This window comes from Mytilus californianus, unplaced genomic scaffold (genome assembly GCF_021869535.1).
Source record: "Mytilus californianus isolate M0D057914Y unplaced genomic scaffold, xbMytCali1.0.p SCAF_9, whole genome shotgun sequence".
Classification (NCBI taxonomy): domain Eukaryota; kingdom Metazoa; phylum Mollusca; class Bivalvia; order Mytilida; family Mytilidae; genus Mytilus; species Mytilus californianus.
In genome coordinates this window covers 6,120,319-6,140,908 of record NW_026262745.1, presented here as the reverse complement: position 1 = coordinate 6,140,908, position 20,590 = coordinate 6,120,319, and the positions used below count along the sequence as shown (strand labels likewise).

Sequence of the window (20,590 nt, the reverse complement as noted above, 5' to 3'; positions counted from 1 at the left end):
ATTGAACCACAATACGCAACACATTATATTCCTATGTGGAAATTGGTAGACAGTTGCTATAGAACGATAACATAATATACCAATACCTGTGAAGATTTTCATTATCTAATAAATACGAAGATTCGCGGAACGATTTGTAATGTCGTTCTCTATCCAAAATATGTAGATTTTTTATTGATTCCCAAGACTTTTTAATATATTTGATTTGTTCGTTCAGTTCGTTATTTTTTTTTTCAGAACGTTCTTTTTCCCTTTGCAGTTCAATCACAGTTCCTTTGTATTCCGTTATCTCTTTTACATATCTGCAATAAATATATGAAATCAACATTATACAATACAGATGTCATTACATTTAGTATGATTTAAAACTTTAGATCTCAAAAAAATATTTCCTAAATATTTTATAAAGTCAATGTTTTCAATTTGCTTGCATGATCGATTCATTCGGGTTCATACGACAAACGTTTTCAATAAACTAGTTTGTAGAATTTAAGGTGTGGGGTTGTGCTTATATTTTAATACAAAATTTCTCGATGCTTTGATGCTTAATTCTCTATTCACGACAAATATGTTGCTTTTCGATTTGCCAAAGCCTTAAAAAAATATTGATTTTATGTGCAAAAACAACTATGTGGAATGTCTCACTCAAAAACTTGAAAAAAATGGGAATCCTATCTATACTTCTTCTTTATTCACGGAAGACAAAGTTTTAGGAAATCGCGAATCCGTTTTTCTCTCCTTTGAAGTTAACTTAAAAAACGATAAATATGTTCCAGCTTTATACTGAATACCATAACTTCACAAATATCCCTTTAAAAATAAAATATATAGCTAGGTCGTCTATATGTTCGACTAAACATCGTTCTAATGCTCTTACCAGACTTCATTCTGCGGAATAAGGTGGCCTTTAGAAAAACTGTGATGAGGTATATTCAGTCAGCAGGGTAAGTAAAATGTGGAGTCTTAAAAATTCTAATCCAAAATTGAAATCACAATTTTTATAATTTTGCAGTGATACATGTATTTAAATCTTTGATTTTTCTTCGCTTTACACTCTTTCACCATGCTCAATTGAGAGATAATCGTGTTATTCAGGGCGCTTTCTACAAAAACGGGAAATGCAGATATAAATTCCTTGCTTTACACGAAAAATGTTACTTTGTGTAAACGACACTTTGTCTGGTACCAACAACAAACACACCGAAGATGATATCATCAAAATACTGGACTGTTTGATCGACAACATATTTGTGAAGTTTGGTCGAATGATATTTCAGCAACATTTAGTATTCCAATGGGTACTTAGTAAAAATGCACCTCCGGGTGCGGATTTTCTCCTGTGTTGAAGACCCATTGGTGGCCTTCGGCTGTTTTCTGCTCTCTGGTCGGGTTGTTGTTTCTTTGACACATTCCCAATTTCCATTCTCAATTTTTATATGATTTTGAACTACTACTAGTCATTTTATTTTTGTACTTAAATGAAGCAGATTTATTATAGAAACTTTTCAAAGACAAGAAGGATAGACATATGCATCTTGCAAAGTTCTTTAATATCAATTTCAGATATATTGATGGTGTTAGGTAACTCAATAACCCACATTTCAATGAGTAAATATGTACATCTCGTATATCCTGGTGGATTCTATATTAAGGATAGTACCGAAAGTAGAAGGTGTGTTTAATATCTTCATCTTTTCCTCGATACTGACATACGTAGATGGACGACTTCAAACTTATTTATGAATAACGTGATGATTTCAACTTTCCAATAATCGACTTCCCATTTGTCAGCAGAAAAATATTCTTGCTCAATCGTATAGCGTTTAAATTAATTATTACGTTAAGACCGTGGATGTTCTAACAATGCTGACCTCACTAACAGGAAATGGCTCCTTACACAAAAAAACGGCTCCAACAGAGTTAGGAAGAAGATCCACTGAAATTGACACAACACAAGTTTTACAGTCACCATAACCAATTTTGGTTGACCGATACGATGTGTAGGTGTCTCAACTGACTAACGACATGTTTTCACAGTCTTATACCTTTAGGTACAAGTTTAGTCGTCTGATCTGTGATTTTACCGATATTATCCTATAACCAAGTGTGCCATTTTGACCAAGTATAGAATTCGCATGGCTAGGGTTGAATGCATATCAAATTTACGAGATTAGAACATCGGTAAACTACTGTCGCCTTAATTAATGTCGTATCACCAAGATCACGAGTTATGAATAATGAGTGGGTCTTAATAAGAGTTTAACAACGAGCGTCCCTTTTGAAGCAAGCGCTGTTTGTGGATAGAAAGCACGTTGTTTTAGATCCAGCAATGACTGGGTTCATGTTACGTTATGTTTAATTTTTAAGTAGATTTTATGCCATGGTGTTTTGCGGCTTCTTTTTTACCTTTGAGACAGAAAATGTGATACAGATAAACTGCATAAACATTAGACACATTTTTCTAACCATAAAGCTTTTATGAAACGAACAACTATATTTACTTTAAGATCCTTCAAGACCCAAAGAATCTTCCGAACAATTACCTCTCCATCTGTCTATCGCTATGCTTTTCCAATGCTATAACCCGAGTTATCAATTGTTCAGTGGTAAAATCCCTTTACTCCATTTTCTACTTGAAAAATTTGATACTTTGTAACATATATTATTCATTTAATAGTTTTGTGTAGGATTGTCATGAACAAAAATTATAAATCTCTAAATAACAATTTTAGCGTAATAATATGTTAACACTCTTGTACATGAGAAATGTATGGTTAATATGAAACGAACACATTTTCCGATTTCAGATTCAATGTTTGGAAAAGACATTTCTTGTTTTATTTTTATCTATTTAAGAAATTGCTTACATATTGATATTAGAAACTCAATATTAGTCTGATAATATATGATACAGAATATACCATATACATAAAAGTTGCAATTGAAATCATAATTAATGTGTTGTCATCATAACTGAAAGAAAAAACGAAGAACATAAAACTGCCCACATTCCTGCAAAGAACAAAAAACCAGGAATACATATTTTTATCGACACGGGTTCGTGAAATGTATTTATCAGGTACATTTTAGGCTTCCACGTAGAGAGTTTGTGTGAACAAAAAACGACAAACGGGCACCAACAAAACAGCTACATTGTAAAAACAAAATTAACGGTATAAATATTACACCAGATGCGCACTTCGACAATTAATGTCTCTTCAGTGCCAACATGTTTGAACACGCAAAATCTAATGCAACGTTTACGAGCTGTTAAAACCAAAGATGAAAAAGGACCAAAAGTAATGCCAATTCTGGACAAGAAATCGAAATCGTAAAATATCAGTTTTATTTGAACAACGAGTACGGAGAACGTTAATGTTTGAGACTCTTTAATAAACCTTAAATATTGAAACGATCGAGCGTAACGTGCAATTAATAATGATAAGTAAAGCAATAAATTTAACTGAGACTGCAACACACCAAAACTCAAACGCAAGACATCTTGGGGTCTACGTTGTCGAATAGCCTCAGTAGTTCATCTACAGTTATCACTAGCCTATCAAGTCTGAGGCTGTGAGTTCGAAATATAATCTTACTTGACAAGTATTTGCAGATTTCCTGCAAAGGTTGGTGATTTTATCAGGTACTTCAGTATCGCCTACCAATAAAAACTGGCTGCCATTCTATTTTTAAGGTAGCTGAAATCATAAAGCGCAAACATACAAACAACCAAACAAAATACATATCCAAATAAACATACTGTCTTTAACAACAGACTAGCATGCATGCAACATTTCATGACATAAATCGTCTAAAGTCTATACTTAAGATTGCCTGAAATTCACCATAACACCACAATCCACAAAAAGAAAAGCATATAACAAAACTCAAAAATATTCAATTACAACAGGCAAAGGCAACTGAACATGTGACAAGGCTTAAATACCTTTTAACGACTCTAATCCCCCCCGTTTAGTTGCGACAATAACGATAACCAAGGTACATAACGTACAATTTTCATCAGATATGAAAAGGCATGTAATTCTATAAAATAAGTATTATAAACACAGGAAAATATAAACTAATAGTAATCTTGTGAGTTGCCAAAAGTAAATGTGTACAAATAATTTTTTAGTCATTAACTATGTCATAAAATTAAGTCTACTCATAAACTATGTTATAAGATTATAATGTATTTTTTACACACTATACTGTAAGAATGTACTATGGATTTAGAACTCGTCTAACCATAGATATAAGAAGATGTGGTATGAGTGCAATGAGACAACTCTCTATCCAAGTCACAATTTGTAAAAAGTAAACCATTATAGGTTAAAGTATGGTCCTCAACACGGAGCCTTGGCTCACACCGAACAGCAAGTTATAAAGGACCCCAAAAATGACTAGTGTAAAACCATTCAAACAGGAAAACCAACGGTCTAATCAATATAAAAAAACGAGAAACGAGAAACACTCATGAACCACATCAAAAAACGACAACCACTGAACAACAGGTTCCTGACTTAGGACAGGTGCAATCAAATGCAGCGGGTTTAAACGTTTTAATAGGCGCCAACCTTCACCCTAACCTGAAACAGCAGAACAACATTACAACATAGAAAGACACATTATAAAATATCAATTGAAATGGCTTAACTCGATCAAAAAGAAATATTAGCAAAACAAGTAAACATACACTGAACGAATAAATTTGATCCATGACACAATATAAATACAATGTAAAACAATGTCAAAAAGACAACTATAACCTGGGACAAAATGAAGTTAAATAAAATAACGTACACAGGTAACTTTAAATAAAATAATTTGTTGTTAGCAGTACGAAAATATTTTTACAAAATAATTTTGTTGTTCATAGTACGAAAACAGAAGTGAAAATTTATCGTAATACTAAACACTTATCAAAGGTGGGACATATAAAAAAAGTGAGACGAGATATAACACAAAAAACAAGCAAACATTGAATAACAAAAATGAATTACAAATTGTGTCAACAGGTCAAATCAACACGCAAGTACGATTTGAGAGTACTAGCAGTTACTGAAAGCTAGTTAAAAGCCAAAAAACAATTAATAATAAAAAATCATGCATCAGAGACTAAAATCTATCAAAACACATCCCAGAAATTTAATGTTTTAAAAACCATGGACAGTCAAAGAAGACATGACTTGTGCAATGCCAAAATAAAATTATCGACAGGCAGAAGGATATTTAGTATCTAACTTTATCATAAATATGTAGAATGTTCTATATAGATAAAGCAATCTCTATATAGAAAATAAACGTGGATGTGTATTTGTACATCCCAAAAAACCATTCGAAAAGAATACAAATTTAGTTTTGTTTTTAATTTGTTGATGACAAAATCAATATTTGTGCCAATGTAAACAATATTCAAAGATCTTATAACAACATTAATAAGATCACCTTTACTAATAAGTTTGTAAAATGGTTCGATGAGTTTACACGTGACAGAAAGTGATTTCCGCGCTTTTAGTACAATATTACCGTAAAATTTAGGATGTGAAATACAGTTTTTAATACGTTTTCTACAGGAACAGCCAAATTTACTTACCAAATCTTTGTATCTATGAAAGAATTTAGTAAAAGTTTAAAGTAATTTATGGTACCAAAATCCCTGACTTAATAATTTACCAGTGATGCATTGATTACGTTCGTTAAAATTTATGAAATCACTACACACACGGACATAACGAACGAGTTGGGATATATAAACACCGTATGATGGAGCCAAAGAAACATCGCCGTCTAAAAAAGGAAAATTAACAATAAGGAATACAAATCGTCTCTTTTGTCGTAAATTTTAGTATGAAATGTCTAAATCTAGAAAAGGACAACTACTGCTGTTAATGTTAGATTTATTTAAGTAAGTTCCTTTGTGTAAATTTCGGTAGTATATTTAGAGAACTCTGGATTATGTAAGGCAAAAATATCTTCAAGATAACGGTAGGTATTGTTGAATGTGTCAACCAAATGCTTATTTTGTGAGATTTTAGAGAACACAAAATTTAGACTAACAAAAAAGGTATATACGCTACATAAAATAAAACAAATAAAAAGATGAAAAATCTCATAATTTAAGATGTTACATTCAAGATGTTACATTTAAGATAAATTTAATCGTTCCGTTGGTTGTTATTTCGACATTTAAGTGCACTGCTATATTGATCTTTGTGTCAATTATTATAACACATTGTACAGTAATTCCAGGTGTTTAAATCAGGTTCAGAACTAGTAAAAGAACATTTCAGACTTGTATAGGTCAATTGAGCTTTTTCAGCTCAAGTGGTATTAAAGCGTATTCCCTTGAAATTTTTAAAGGGAAATTTAAGTTTCTACATTAATACATTAATACATTAAGACAAGGTCAAATATATATATATATTGCAATTTTAATTACCTAAGTCAAAATATGCGTTTTATATTATCCTCCTTCGGCGTCCATTAATTTGTTATACCGGCAGATTGAGTTTGCTACTATAAGTTAGATAGTAATGATTGACATTTCTATTTATAAAAATATAGGTTCCGGCACTTAAATAATATGAATTTAGAGATTCTTTATTTCTGGTTTAAAATTGGTTAATTATATGTTATTCGGGATCTTTGCCGGGAATATAAATTCATATACTCTGTCATTGTTCTATATATCATCATGCGTCAGGCGAAATGAATATTGTTATATAACCTGCCAAGGTAGCCAATCAAAAAATGTATTAGCAAAATACTATACTGGAAGGTAAAAAGTGACAAAAAACATAAAAGCTGACAAGGCCAAACGGTCAACTATAACTATCAATGGAACGATTTGAAAACAACTGTCATGTCCCTGACCTGATACAGACACTTTCTAAAGAAAATGATGGGTTAAATCTGCTTAATAGCTAGTTAAACTTCCCGTTTGTATTTTAAGATGAGCCAAGATAATTCACTCTAGTTTAATATCAAGTTGTTTTTGTGTAACAGATTGTTACTGTATTATATTTATTTCCTCTCAATTAACCTTAACCGTCGAATCAAGAATAAATAACCATTAACAAAAATTCATAAAATAACTGGTTTTAAATACATGATTTAAGCTAAATGCACAAGTCAATCGTAAACACGAAATGCATTATTCAATTTTGACTTTTTGCACTTTTGTAGTTTGCAACATTTTGTGGTACTCTTTTACATTTCAAAGCACAAAATGTGTACTTTTCTACGTCACAGCCACCATTCCAATTTATTTGGTATCCATAACATCGTATATAGTCTAAGATTTTAAAAATTTTGTCTATTTAAATTCCGTCTAAATTCAGTGGACGAATTTGTATGTTAAAATATCACTCATTGATGGTCGGCAGGTGTTGACAATTTCCATAATCGCAACATCCTTTGTAAGTTAGGATTTTATCAGCAGACGGATACTGACTTGTCTACGGAACTGCAACTTAACTTCCACCTCCAATTAATTTGGTTCGAAGTTACAACTCTTATTTTTCAGATTCTCTTTTTATCAAAACTTGACCAAATGTTGTTCTTGAATATTCAAATCGTGTTTATACTGATGCAGAAATTAAACTGAATGGTATTAGTGACGTCAAAATGTAAAAACAATATTACCTAAATATATCAAATTTCAAACTGCAGTTGAAGCCCTCCCCCATCATGACACGAGATACAAAATTGTATGCTTTTAACTTTTGCATTGCCCATCTGCATTATATTGACAATGGTCATATATCACTATTGTTCAGAGCCTCTGATATTCAATAACTGTAGTCATTTACCTTGTCGTAGACCCACACCACGTAGAGGCGCACGAACGTTATAAACCATTGTAAAGGTGGGGAATTCCCCTTTGCATATCCATACCCGTGTTTTAATTTATTTTTCATTGTAAAGTTTAGTTACCGTTGGATTTGTAATATTATACTTTTCTGTCTCAGGATAGCAGAAAATAGAACAAACAAATGTTCGTGTTAATATATGTTCAATTTACTAGAAAATTTATATTCACTTTGCCCGTCTAAACATTGTTTATTTAAAGTCAGTTAAATCACATAAATATATCAACACAATTACTGTCAAAAATTATACTGAAATGGGGAACTGCATTATGTCATGTTTACGGTGTATGCGAAACTAACAAATATTGATAGACCATAATAAAACGATTTCAAGGTAACTGCTCTTTAATTTAACAAAGTTGTCATTGTTTTTTAATGTTTTGAATTCGTAAAATGAAATGGATAATGTTTGAAAATGATATCGTTACACCTGCTTATGGCATTTATTCAAATCAATTACGGTAAATTCCATACAAAAATTAAATGGTTTCTTACATTTTCTTATTTGAAAATTTATTTATTACGTCTGATTTGCATATTCCTTTTCAATTTAAGATGATTTTTTTTTCTAGTGTCTTTTTAGGTTTAAAATGAAGTAATGGATGTTTAAATGGTAATTCTTAATCAAAGAAATTGTATGACCATTTACATGATCTACAAATTAACAAGCTAGCAACAAACTTAATGAAATATTTCTTATTAGGAATAATGATGTCAATTTCTATAGTTTTCATTTTAAAAGTTCAAGGCTTTCTAGAGAGCAGAAAATCGTACCTCCTATTGCCATTTAAAGCTTTCCGTGTCAATAAACTATATACATATCTAAAGTCAAGCAAATTGATATAATGTTTAAACCACCTCAATATCATTCTTTCAATACCGACATTAAATTGACAAAACTTAATTTACACCTATGGGTTGCACTTTGTAAATACAGTTGTTTCACAAACCACGCCTCTTTTGTGAAGATATATAATATTCATATATATTTTGTTTTGTTTACGTACTGGTTCCCAGATATGATCTCAAAGATTCATCTCATAGAAACATAACTTGGGAATGTTACCAGTATAAGTATCACAGCCACCATCCTTTTTTCATTTCGGTGAACTCATGTAGATTCCACTTGATATAACTTTAAGATTTTTGTCAATACAATGCATGTATAGAATTGAAAATGGAAACGGGGAATGTGTCAAAGAGACAATAACCCGACCAAGAACAGAAAACTGCAAATGGCCACCAATGAGTCCTCAAGGCAGCGCGAAAACTCTGCACCCGGAGTTGAGGTCCAGCTGGCCCCTAAACAATAATGTATATTCAGCGAAATGGACGCCACACTAAACTCCGAAACATTACAATGAACCAAAATTAAAAAAAAACACACACACTATACTAACAAAGGCTAAAATTTCCCTACTTTTGACAGGCGCATAAATGCGGCGGGGTTAAACATTTTGTGAGATCTCAACTCCCCCCCCCCCCCCCCCCCTTCTCTACCTCTAGCTGGAATTAACAAATACACAGTAATACGCACAATCTCAATTTAAAAGAAGTCCGAGTCCGATGTTAGAATAGGTATTAGAAGAAACTAAGCAAAATGACAATGATCAACACAAATTAACAAAGGACTACCAACAGTTACTGACATGCTAGCTCCAGAGCTCAATAAGAATGATTGAAAGATTATGTATTCATCGTATGAAAATCAAGCACAATTCCTCCCGTTAGGCATGCCATCATAAATCTTACGATAAATCTGACTTTATAATTAATGTGTTTATTTCCGATGCAAAGACCTTATGAGTGAATCAATATTAATGTCAAAAATGCCATCTTTAATGATTTGACAACAGTATCGTAACTATATCCCTTCTCATGAATAAGTCTGTTTAAAGGATTTGGTTAAATTTTGAGGTGACTGACAACATGTTTGTGCTTTGTATAGAATATTACAATAACAGATGAGATGTGAAATACCTGAAAGTATAAGATGTTTGCACGTTGATTTATAGTTACGAATGATGTCCTTGTACCGATGATAAAATTTAGTAAAAGTTTTGACAAGAGTGTCATATCGAAAACCCTGGTATAATAATTTTTCAGTAGTACCAAGGATTTGTATAGTTAGAAGAATTGGAATCTCGTGGACTTTTGCATAGATTGTATTATAATGTGTTGTGCGGCGCGAGATTTTGTGTAATTACCCATCGTGCATGTCGATGATGCTCAGCACAACTTGATTAATGGCGGATATTTCCATCGCCTAAACATCTAGATAAACGTTGCATGTATGTAGGTATTACAGTCCATATTTATCAAATGTTACGCATGAAATAAAAAGTTTAAAATGGTTCTGGTACAAATTATAAACTTTTACGACTGCAGTACGAAAACACGGTTCCTAGAATGAATTTGCATTTTTACCCGAATGACCTCAACTTATCCCGCCTAATGGGCGGTCCACACATCATTTTTGATTTCATCCAACTCCCTTAAAAAACGGAGATTAGTAATAAAAGGTATATTTTCTGATAGATTTATGATTAGTTCATGTTTTGAATATAATTTTCATTGTTGAATGCATTAGTTTTCTTTATTTTTCCGTTTCCCCGAGTTAATCACCACAAAAAGGGGTGCGTAGTAACAAAAATGGGGGTGGCCTAGGAAAAGTCATTAAAGTTCTATAATCGTCCGAGAAAAATGTTAACAAATGTTTACATACGTCAAACATAGCCTATTAAATGTTTTGAAGAAAGCTCAGAACCCTATATTAGGGCATAGTGATACTTTCCTTGCTTAAAAAAAATCAATGTGGTCCTGAAATAAATCGTAACGTACCAAGCACAAATAGGGAGGGATTTCATTTTAATCTGATACTTCCTTCCTGTTTCAGAAATCGATATTGACAATAAACTATGTGCTTTGAAAGAGTTTTACATCAATTTTATCAAGGCATGGGTCATAGAAGAAACCCTAGATTTGTCTTTGTCGACGTGGAAGGGGACAAAGCATGGTTGGTACTCTTTTCCAACGTACATCCAAATGTTTACCAGCTGACCGGAACTTAGCTGCGGAACTGTAGCTCATAGGTCTTTATGATATTTTTTGACAATTTTCTGACCATGATCATGTGCTACGGTTCCGCAGCTAACCCGAACTTTAATTGTGAAAATACAAGTGAACCCTATATTCTTTTACTGATATTACTACCCTAACACATTTCGTTATTCTTCAATAATAGGGTCAGCTATTTTTGCTTTACCTCCTTATATAAATCCTTGCCTCCCTTTATGAACTCTCATCTATAGCTACTCTATCTGTTTATACAACATCACATGTATAACTCTCTTCTCTAATCCCGCAACCCTGCTAGCCAATAATTTAATCAAGTCCAGTTTGCGAAATGTATGTCCACATCAAGATAGACCCAGACAAAAACATATAAGACATTTTTGGTTAAGTGCTATTCAAAGCAAAAACATTTCAAATGCACATGTGCTCAATATCCCATACATCTCGTACATGTACGTCATAATGCTTATGTTATAACATAACAGTAAGAGAAGATTATTCAATAACATCATTAACATCATTGACCTAGGGTCGACGGACGTAACTCTTTCTTAAAAAAAACAATTGAGATTGGTCTATGCATATATGCTATATATGCTGGACGGTTATTTGGTTGGTCTGGTAAGTCTCTTCATTTAACTTTATGTTAAAAAAATGAACAAACTAAACTGACAAAATAACTGGACGTTTGGGTACTTTGTATATACATGTTATGATAGTTTATGAAAAATAATTTTTTATCTATATGAATACCTATACTGGTACCAGTCCAACAGTTAAAATTACCCCGCATGTTTAGATACATGTATATGCAATGAAAGGTGTGTTACAAAGATACATTACACTACAACAATTTCAGAAGTTATTTATTTCATATTTATTCAATCCTGTTTTGTTTGATTTGATTACTCATGAAGATATGAAAATATCATTTTTTCTGTTGTTTTTTTAAAGTGTCGTTTGAAGACACACATGTTATGACGTGACATTCTTGATTTTGGAACTGAACAATTTCTGACAAAGAAAATTATATAGATACAAGAAGATGTGGTATGAGTGCCAATGAGACAACTCTCCATCCAAGTCAAAATTTATAAAAGTAAACCATTATAGGTCACAGTACGGTCTTCAACACGAAGCCTTGGCTCACACCGAACAGTAAGCTATAAAGGGCCCCAAAAATTACTAGTGTAAAACCATTCAAACGGGAAAGCCAACGGTCTAATCTATATTAAAAAACGAGAAACGAGAAACACTTATATATGCTTGTTTTGGAATTAAAATTGCTTTCAAAAGAGTTAAAAAAAATATTTAAAAATCAAAAGCTATCCATCTCTTCAGTTTTGTATATAATTGTATGTATGTAAATTGTTGACATTGATTCAGATTTAGAGTAAGAAAAAGAGCTTTCAAATTTATAGTCTAGCTTCACTATGTATTTTCTTCATCATACGCATCTTCCCTTCGTGCTATAAAAAAAGCAAAATATGACTGATGTTCAAATGTGAATTGAATAAAAAAACTAACAATTGATATTGGGTAATCTTGCACACTTACACATGACTTAGACAGAATTCTATTAATAAAATACGTGCATTAATAAGACATTATATACAAGTTAATATATTTAGGTCCTGCATTCCCTATTATGATATGTAAATGTATGTATAGTGTAGTTTTGTAATTATTATATAAGCACCATTAAATCAAAAATGTGAATTTTTATGTTTGCGACATCTACACTTATCCTGTAGAAATTTTAACAATAATAAAAACATTGCTAAAATTCCTGAATTTGCAGTAGCTTAATCGTAAACCTATAGAACACTTACATAAATCCTGCATTGTGTACATCCAATATAAGCATTCGAGCAGAGCTCTTGTTGTTATATTGGTGTCTCTTGTTGATACAGTTGTGATATTGAAAACTTTAAAGCCATATGATATTGTCTTTTTATTGCCAACTAAATATTACACAATTTTTTTTCCTCAGTATTTTCCAAAATGCCAAAACTGAAGAAAAGAAGAAATGTCCATCACAAAGAAAGTCCCCAAAACACCCTAAGCAGTTGTGTGCCAACAGCAGTTGACCATTCATACACCAATCATGTGGACTTACTGACAGCATGCCTTCAAAAAGATATGAAATTGAAAAAATTCTGCAGTGATCGTAGAAATTGAATCAATATGCACACAGCCAGATGTAGAAGATGTTCAACTCTAAAAGAACGTTTATTCTAACCTAGTTAGTTTGACAATCAATGCCTTTTGAAGATTTAACAACTAGTGTACAAACATATACACTTAAGCAAAACTGTGACTACCTTCAAATAATCTAGTTGTACCAATCTACAGGCACTCTATCGGTAAACCTGAATGTGACTATTGAACAGAACTTTGCTCTTATTACATTGGATTAATTACATTCAATCTCTTTTATCAGAACTTGAGAGCGACTCTATGTGTTTAGTGAACTTTGATAGTGACTTGATAGATGTGATACCAGTTGAATCGGATGTCTATATTTTAATGTAAAAATATATTATTGAACATCATTTATCAAATTCCTTAACATGCCAGATTCATATAATATTTTGTGAATCTGCTATAACTCCTTGGTGGTGAGTGTATATTAATTATGTCTCTCTCCCGCCATTGCCTTAGTCCAGTTTTTCATATTAATAAGTGTGATTAATAATGTCTATGAGTACATGTAGCAAAATAAGGTGACGTGGTATGATAGAAAATGAGACAACTATCCACCTAATATCAAATTAAGATTTTAGCAACTAGTAGTCTACATGTATGTCATCGTACAGTAATCAACTATGAGCAAACCCATACATCATAGCAAGTTATTAAAATCTCTCACATGACAAAATGTAAAACAATTCAAACGAGAAAACCAACAGCCCAATACATAAAAAATCAATGTGCGAAAATCAGTTTTTAGACAAACTCTTAAGTAAAAACATAATTTTTTCATATCACGTTAGACAGAAGTCATAGTGTTTTACATGTACATGTATGCTATAAGGTCAATACAAGCTAAAAACGTTCAAAAAGTATATACTGTTAGATAATAAACACAAAAGTTATCATGTTTACCAAGACAATATTCATAATAGTTACACCTAGCATACATGAATGTTACAACACACTAAAAAGTCAGACTAATTAGAAACTTTTTCCCTTAATACTTGACGCAAACCAGATGAAGCTTTACTACATGCTGTTACTTATCTTATTTCCTTCAATACGTGTGAAAGCGTACCCACGTACAGTCAGAAAAAGATGAACGATGTCTTCTGTGATAGATGACACGGTATCACAAGTTTCTCTTTTCAAGATAATGTCTGTATAATACGTAACCATGAATAATTTCATGATTGACTCTTTGAGAGGCTGCTATGACAGAGAGCTGGCACTTTAAGGTTGACCTATTAATTTACGCACAATTGTTTCAAGTTCTCTGACAAGAACGAAAAATGTATCACTTAGGTTCTGATGACCCCTTCTGTCCTTTATGTTAAACTCATTTCCCATATGCATTTACAAATGTAATGTTATTAGTTCAAAAAGTTGCTTGCAGTGGATAATTTATTACTGAAAACACTGAGTAAGGTTTCTTCAATGCCTTTATAATGAAACCGGCTATATAATACAAGATGGACTGGTCATTTGTACATAGATTTGACTGTTGTGTGTCAGATTCATGCTTGACGACCTTAATTTGTAGCACAAAAAGCTCACCAATTATGTCCTCGAAAAATAGAAAAATAGTTGGATAAACAAATTGACAATAGTTGGAGTAATTGCTAGACACAATACAGTAACTTCTTCTTGAAACGTGTGGTCAGTTCTCAAACTATGTAATTGGCGAAATAGCAGCTCACAATCACTTGCTGTGGTAAGATAAGTTGAGCTTGTCACAAAAAAGGTTTTGCACCTACTTCCCGAAGTTGACCTGATAGTTTCGGAAGAAGCAAATTTTCATATTGCAATAATGTCATCATTTACAAGAAAAGGATCTTTTTTTAATGTTTTGACAATTGATTGAAATTAAAAGTTTACAGAAGTTAACTTACAAAAACACGGTTCTTACACATGATAATTGGTTAGACACTTTAATTACGCTTTTTTATCAAAAGTTAACACTTTAATTACGTTTTCTCATCAAAAGTAAGTGGGAATCAATAATAATTACATTTGCGATTGATTGAAAACTGAATACTTTATTTAATTTAAAACAAATATAATGTCGCTTACCATCACAACACTGTCTATACGTAACAAAAACAAGAAAATAACTCGATACATGTATACAAAAAATGACCGAATATTTGTTTCGTTATCGTAAGTGGCAAGTAGCAGTGATGAGTAGCGCGAAGTCTCGCCGAGTAAGATAAAACGATAAACCACGATATTCCAATCCTTCTTACTATACAAATCCTTGGTACTATAGATATTTCTTTCGTTAAAATCAAATACGTTGTTATATACACGAGAATGTATGCCCGTATAAATTTGATGGACGAATTTGCATGTAAAGAAATCACTCCTTGATAGTTGGCATGTCCTACCAATTTCCATAATCGCAACATCCTTTGTAAGTTAAATTAGGACTTGATCAGCAGACGAATACTGACTTGGCTACGGAACTGCGTCTTAACTTCCACCGCCTAGTATTTTGGTTCGCATTTAGAACTTATCATAAATTTATCTGATTCTCTCATTTTCAATACTCGACCAAGTGTTTTTGTTAATATTTTGGGATTCGAGTTGTGTTTATACTGATGCCAAAAGGAAACTGAATTTTAGTAGTGACGTCACAAGTTCAGGCGGGATGGGAAATTCATATACAATTTACTTAAAAATACCAAATAAACAGACTTCTGATATTCTTTTTACCATAACATACATATGAAATGTTTAATAACTATTTTGTTAAATAATTGATTCTGTGAATAATACAAGTATAATTTGGTTTCCTTCTCCTTCAATCAATTTTATAAGTGATTTTCCAATTTGAACAACAACGAAAATAATTAATCAAAACATGCGAAACATTAGTTATTTATTCAAATTCATAATTACAAAATTTGGCAAAATACTTAGTTTTAAACTGCAGTATATCCCTCCACAACAACAACAAAATATACAGTTTACAAAAGCTTAAACAACAATTACAAATCCTTATTGATATGGCAAGCTTTTGCATAGTCCATTTACATTATATTGACAACAATGGTCACATATCTACATTGTTCATAGCTTTTAAAATATTTACCTTGTCTTGTTATACATTCCACACCACAAATATAGCCAGGAATGTTATGAACCACTGTAAAGGTAGGGAATTACCCTAAGTGTGTCCATTCCGTGTCTACATGTATTGACTGAATTGACTTTATTTTTACCCTTTAAAGTTTTGGTTCTAACTCAAATGTCAGAATATAGAACAACAATTGTTTGTATGTTCAATTGGCTGGAAAATTTCAATTCACTTTGGTCTTTTGAATATTGTCTATTTGAAGTAATTGAAACCACATATTATATCAATACCTGTATTAAATTTCAAAAATTATATTGAAAGGGGGAACTGTATTATGTAATGTATATTATTTTACAAATGTACATGCACAAATTTGATGGTGAAACTACAATATTGATAGACACGGATAAAACATTTTCAAGGTAGCTGCCCTTTAACAAGTATAAGCTGTTCTTGTATTATAATGTTGTGAATGCGTAAAATGAAAAAAAGATATCGTTTCACCTGTTTTTTATGTTTTTTTTTTGTTTTTGTTTTGGCTTTCATTCAAATAAATAACAGTTCATTCTACATACAAATGAAAGTGTACATTACATTTTCATATTTGAAAATATATCTATTATGCCTGACTCTAATATTCCTTTCAATTGAAATAATCATATAATAATATACGGAATGTTCTAATACTGGAAAATCTTGTTCCTAATTATTGGGACGGAAACCCAAGATTAACTTCATGGATAACCTGGACCTACATATTCAGGAACTATTTTATGCTCTTAAACAGAAACAGACAATTGACAACAAAATTGTGACATATAAATCAAGTAAAAGGAAAGGAAATATTGTGAGATGATTCCAGTAGGAGAAGTGGGTTGTGAAATGACATTTTTTAGACTTAAATTTATTTTGCTATTCTCTTCATCATATATACAATAATGTTTCTAAGAAAATAACCTAGATGATAAACAATGTATCATCAGGTTTTGCAAATCGCAAACAATAGTTGCATTTCAACTGCACTGATAATAAAGGATTTCTTGATGGAAAGTAATTACATGGTTCATCTTATTTAAAATGCACTATAAATCTTCCACTCATATTTATTTATATAAAAAAAATAAAAGGAAACACAGAAATTTTCTTGAATGTGGGTTGATATCTAAATTATCTTTCCATAAATGTTCCTTATTTATTGTCATTTGTTGATGACTACTAATATAATTATTGTGATCGCATATATTCTTTTAATCGTCATAAATAGGTCATATCAAAAGTTTCATGTGACCTATAATCCAAATCAAACGATTTTCAAGCTTATATGGACATTTTAAATTTACCGAATAGAAAATCTGTAGTGGAAAGCTTAGTTTTCACAATTCACTTTGCGTTTTGTGCATTCATACAATTCTAAGATCTTGTTCATATCATTTACTATGCCATTTAATGCCCTGAGAAAACATGTTAAACAATTCAAAAGAGACAACCAAAGTATGCTAAAACCCAAAAATGAAAAACAAATATGGCAATTAGCAACAAACGACAACCACCGAATCACAGGTTTCTGACTTAGTCAAGAAAACTAAAGAATGTACGTGCCGGGGTTATTTTTTTTTTTAAGCTCAATTCCCCCTTAACTGGGACAGTTGTTACAAAACAATATAAGAACAAACTGTAAAAAAATAGTTCGAAAAGGCTCGACGCATCAAACCGGCACAAAGAACAAAAAACACATGTCAAATAGCACAGATTATAAATCTACGAGCACTCGCAGTTCCTGACAGCTAGTTCAAGGCCCATGCCAACTGAGAATATGTCCAATGTAAAAATGCCAATCAGTACAAATCAGTATAAATCTAACGGATTTAGATTTAGGCTGCTATAAACAATATTAAATCTTAATTTTATACCTCGAGTGTTTCACATTTCGCAAACCGATCCTCAGACTTATCTTTCATCATAAAAGAATGGTAACTGTCAAGAACAAACATCATTTTAAAAACAAAGGAATTGAAAACTACAAAATTAAATATAGAAAATAGTGTATGGGGTAACTGAACTGTCTTTTTGGGTATGAAATGAAGTGATGGACTCCGAGGTTTGAATCGTTATTCTAACTCAAAGAAATCGTATGTCCATTTACAAACTTTCAAGCTAGCAATGATCTTAATAACATTTTATTTTATTAGGAATAATGATGTCAATTACAAATTTAAAAGTGCAGGGCTTTCTTGAGAGCTGAACGTCTTACCTTCTATTACCATTTAAAGCATTCCAAACTATGTCAATAAACTATAAATAGATATTTATATTACACAATCATTTATTAGGTCACACAAATAGATCTAATGTTAAAACCTACTCAATGCCATTCTTTAAATTCCTACAAAAAAATAACAAAACGTTATATACACATAAAAGTACATAAATCAAATCTTAATATCATTACGGTTTATGGTAACTGAACAATGCTTACTTAGATTGCCTTTTAATGTTGTACACGGAATGAAGAAGTCTATTTGCATAGTATAAAACATCTTTAGATTATATAAAGTTGTTTAGTAGTATCGCATGAACTTGCAATTTTACAGTCTTATGAGCAAACGGACGTGGATTCGATTACGGAACGAGCAACATGATTTCATATCAGAAATTTAAGTACTTTGAACTTGCTAACTTAACTGCAAACTTTCTTTAATACGGCAATTTATTTTTGGTATTCATTTTGTTATCATCATACGATAGTTTAGAGTAAGATAAGACTTTAAAATTGAGATTTTCTGATTTTTCTGTTAGCATTTGAAGAAAAACGTGGTTATGTCTTATATCAAGGACTAAAAGAACAATAATCCCTTTAAATGTTTGATTTATAAGAAGTTATTAAAAATGGATAAATGCCACTGGTTTATATACTAGATACAACAAAAACAAACTAAAGATCGTCACTTCACACACGGAAACAGGGCTTTTTATTATTGCTTCTTTGATGTCTTTCTGAATGACCTGTATTCAGCTACATGTAGTCGTCCTGAATATACATGAAATGTTTGTAACATGGTGTAAATCAACAACAATCAATCATTTACGCAACTGTACCTGAAACAGCAAGTTAAAAACAAACTGATATTTCAAAGTAGCCAGTGACATCATCTGAACAACCACTCCATAGAAAAAGACACCATGGGACATTCAAGCAGAGAGAAACCGACAACGCCATGGCAAATATCGAATGAACAAGAAAAGACAAACAAGTTCACAATACACTAAATAGACAACTAAAGACTAAGCAACACGTACCACAAGAAACTAGGGGTGAACCTCATAACTAATTAGTGCTAACTGGAAAATTGTACGTCAAGGAGCCATACATGTAAGAACAACGCAAATTTTCCATAAAAAACGAGAGTGACATTAGATTGTCTGAAAGAATAATCATATCATAACTCATCAAAGACACCAGGCTTATAATTTAACACGATGGTCGCTCGTTTCGTCTTCGCAAGATTCATCAATGGCGCTCAAACTAAAACAGTTCGAAACAAAATCAATACCGAACTGTATAGCAATGAAAGTCTAAAATTGAAACAGCCAAATATGACCTGGTTTGAAAACACTTGAGTGACTTTTAAATGTTATTTCGTGTCAGCACACGGGTGCTGACGACTGGGATTGGTGATATCCTCTGATATAGGGACGAAGATACAGGGCTTTTAATTTATTATGCCAGTCGCGTGTTTCGTCTAGACAAGACTCATCAACGGTACTCGAATGAAAAATAAGGAAGCAACTCAAATACGATTATAAAGTAAAATAACAAAAATACCGAACTCTAAGGAAAATTCAAAACGGAAAGTCCTTTATCAAATGGCAAAATCAAAAGCTCATACACATCAAAAGAATGGAAAACAACGGGAAAACAACTGTCATATTCCTGACTTGGTACAGGCATTTCCTTAAGTAGAAAATGGGTAATTAAACCTGGTTTTATAGCTCTCAAATATAAATTTCAATAAAGCTTCTCAAAGATTAAGATCAAAAGAGCCCCTCACGATATTTGGGTATTAATACATTATGTATTTCAACCTTTATGGTTCGAGTGTTCCTGGTGAAGGTAAATCTAGAAAAACGCTTCTGGCGCACCAAATTTAAAAAGCGATTTTTTTTCCATTCATTTTCAAGTGCATTAAAAACCAAAAATTCCAAAAGGTTGTTCAAAATACGAGTTATGCCATATATATGCCTTGGGCGTAGATAACCCTAAAGTCTAGAATAATTCAACATTAATAAACTACTAATTTACAAAACATGACCATACTAATGATATTTCATGTCAGGGTAGGAGTGCTGAATACTGGGCTGTTGATGC

At 31.9% G+C, this 20,590-nt stretch overlaps 1 protein-coding gene across 3 annotated transcripts in view; it reads right to left on the bottom strand.

The window, feature by feature from the left end:
* The window catches only part of LOC127715712 (cingulin-like protein 1), a 39,768-nt gene extending 21,264 nt beyond the window's left edge, over positions 1-18,504 (bottom strand). The window contains exons 1-4 of one of the 3 annotated variants that reach the window (XM_052221874.1): positions 18,476-18,504; positions 3,597-3,698; positions 2,544-2,629; positions 87-302 (exon numbers count right to left, since the gene is read on the bottom strand). In XM_052221874.1, coding sequence (XP_052077834.1) covers positions 87-302; positions 2,544-2,551 — 224 coding nt within the window. In that variant the 5' untranslated portion in view covers positions 2,552-2,629; positions 3,597-3,698; positions 18,476-18,504. Of the gene's footprint in view, positions 1-86; positions 303-2,543; positions 2,630-3,596; positions 3,699-16,239; positions 16,378-18,475 lie in introns of those variants that run through there. The other 2 variants (XM_052221873.1, XM_052221875.1) reach the window with 2 other exon arrangements.
* Between the last annotated feature and the right edge of the window lie 2,086 nt (positions 18,505-20,590).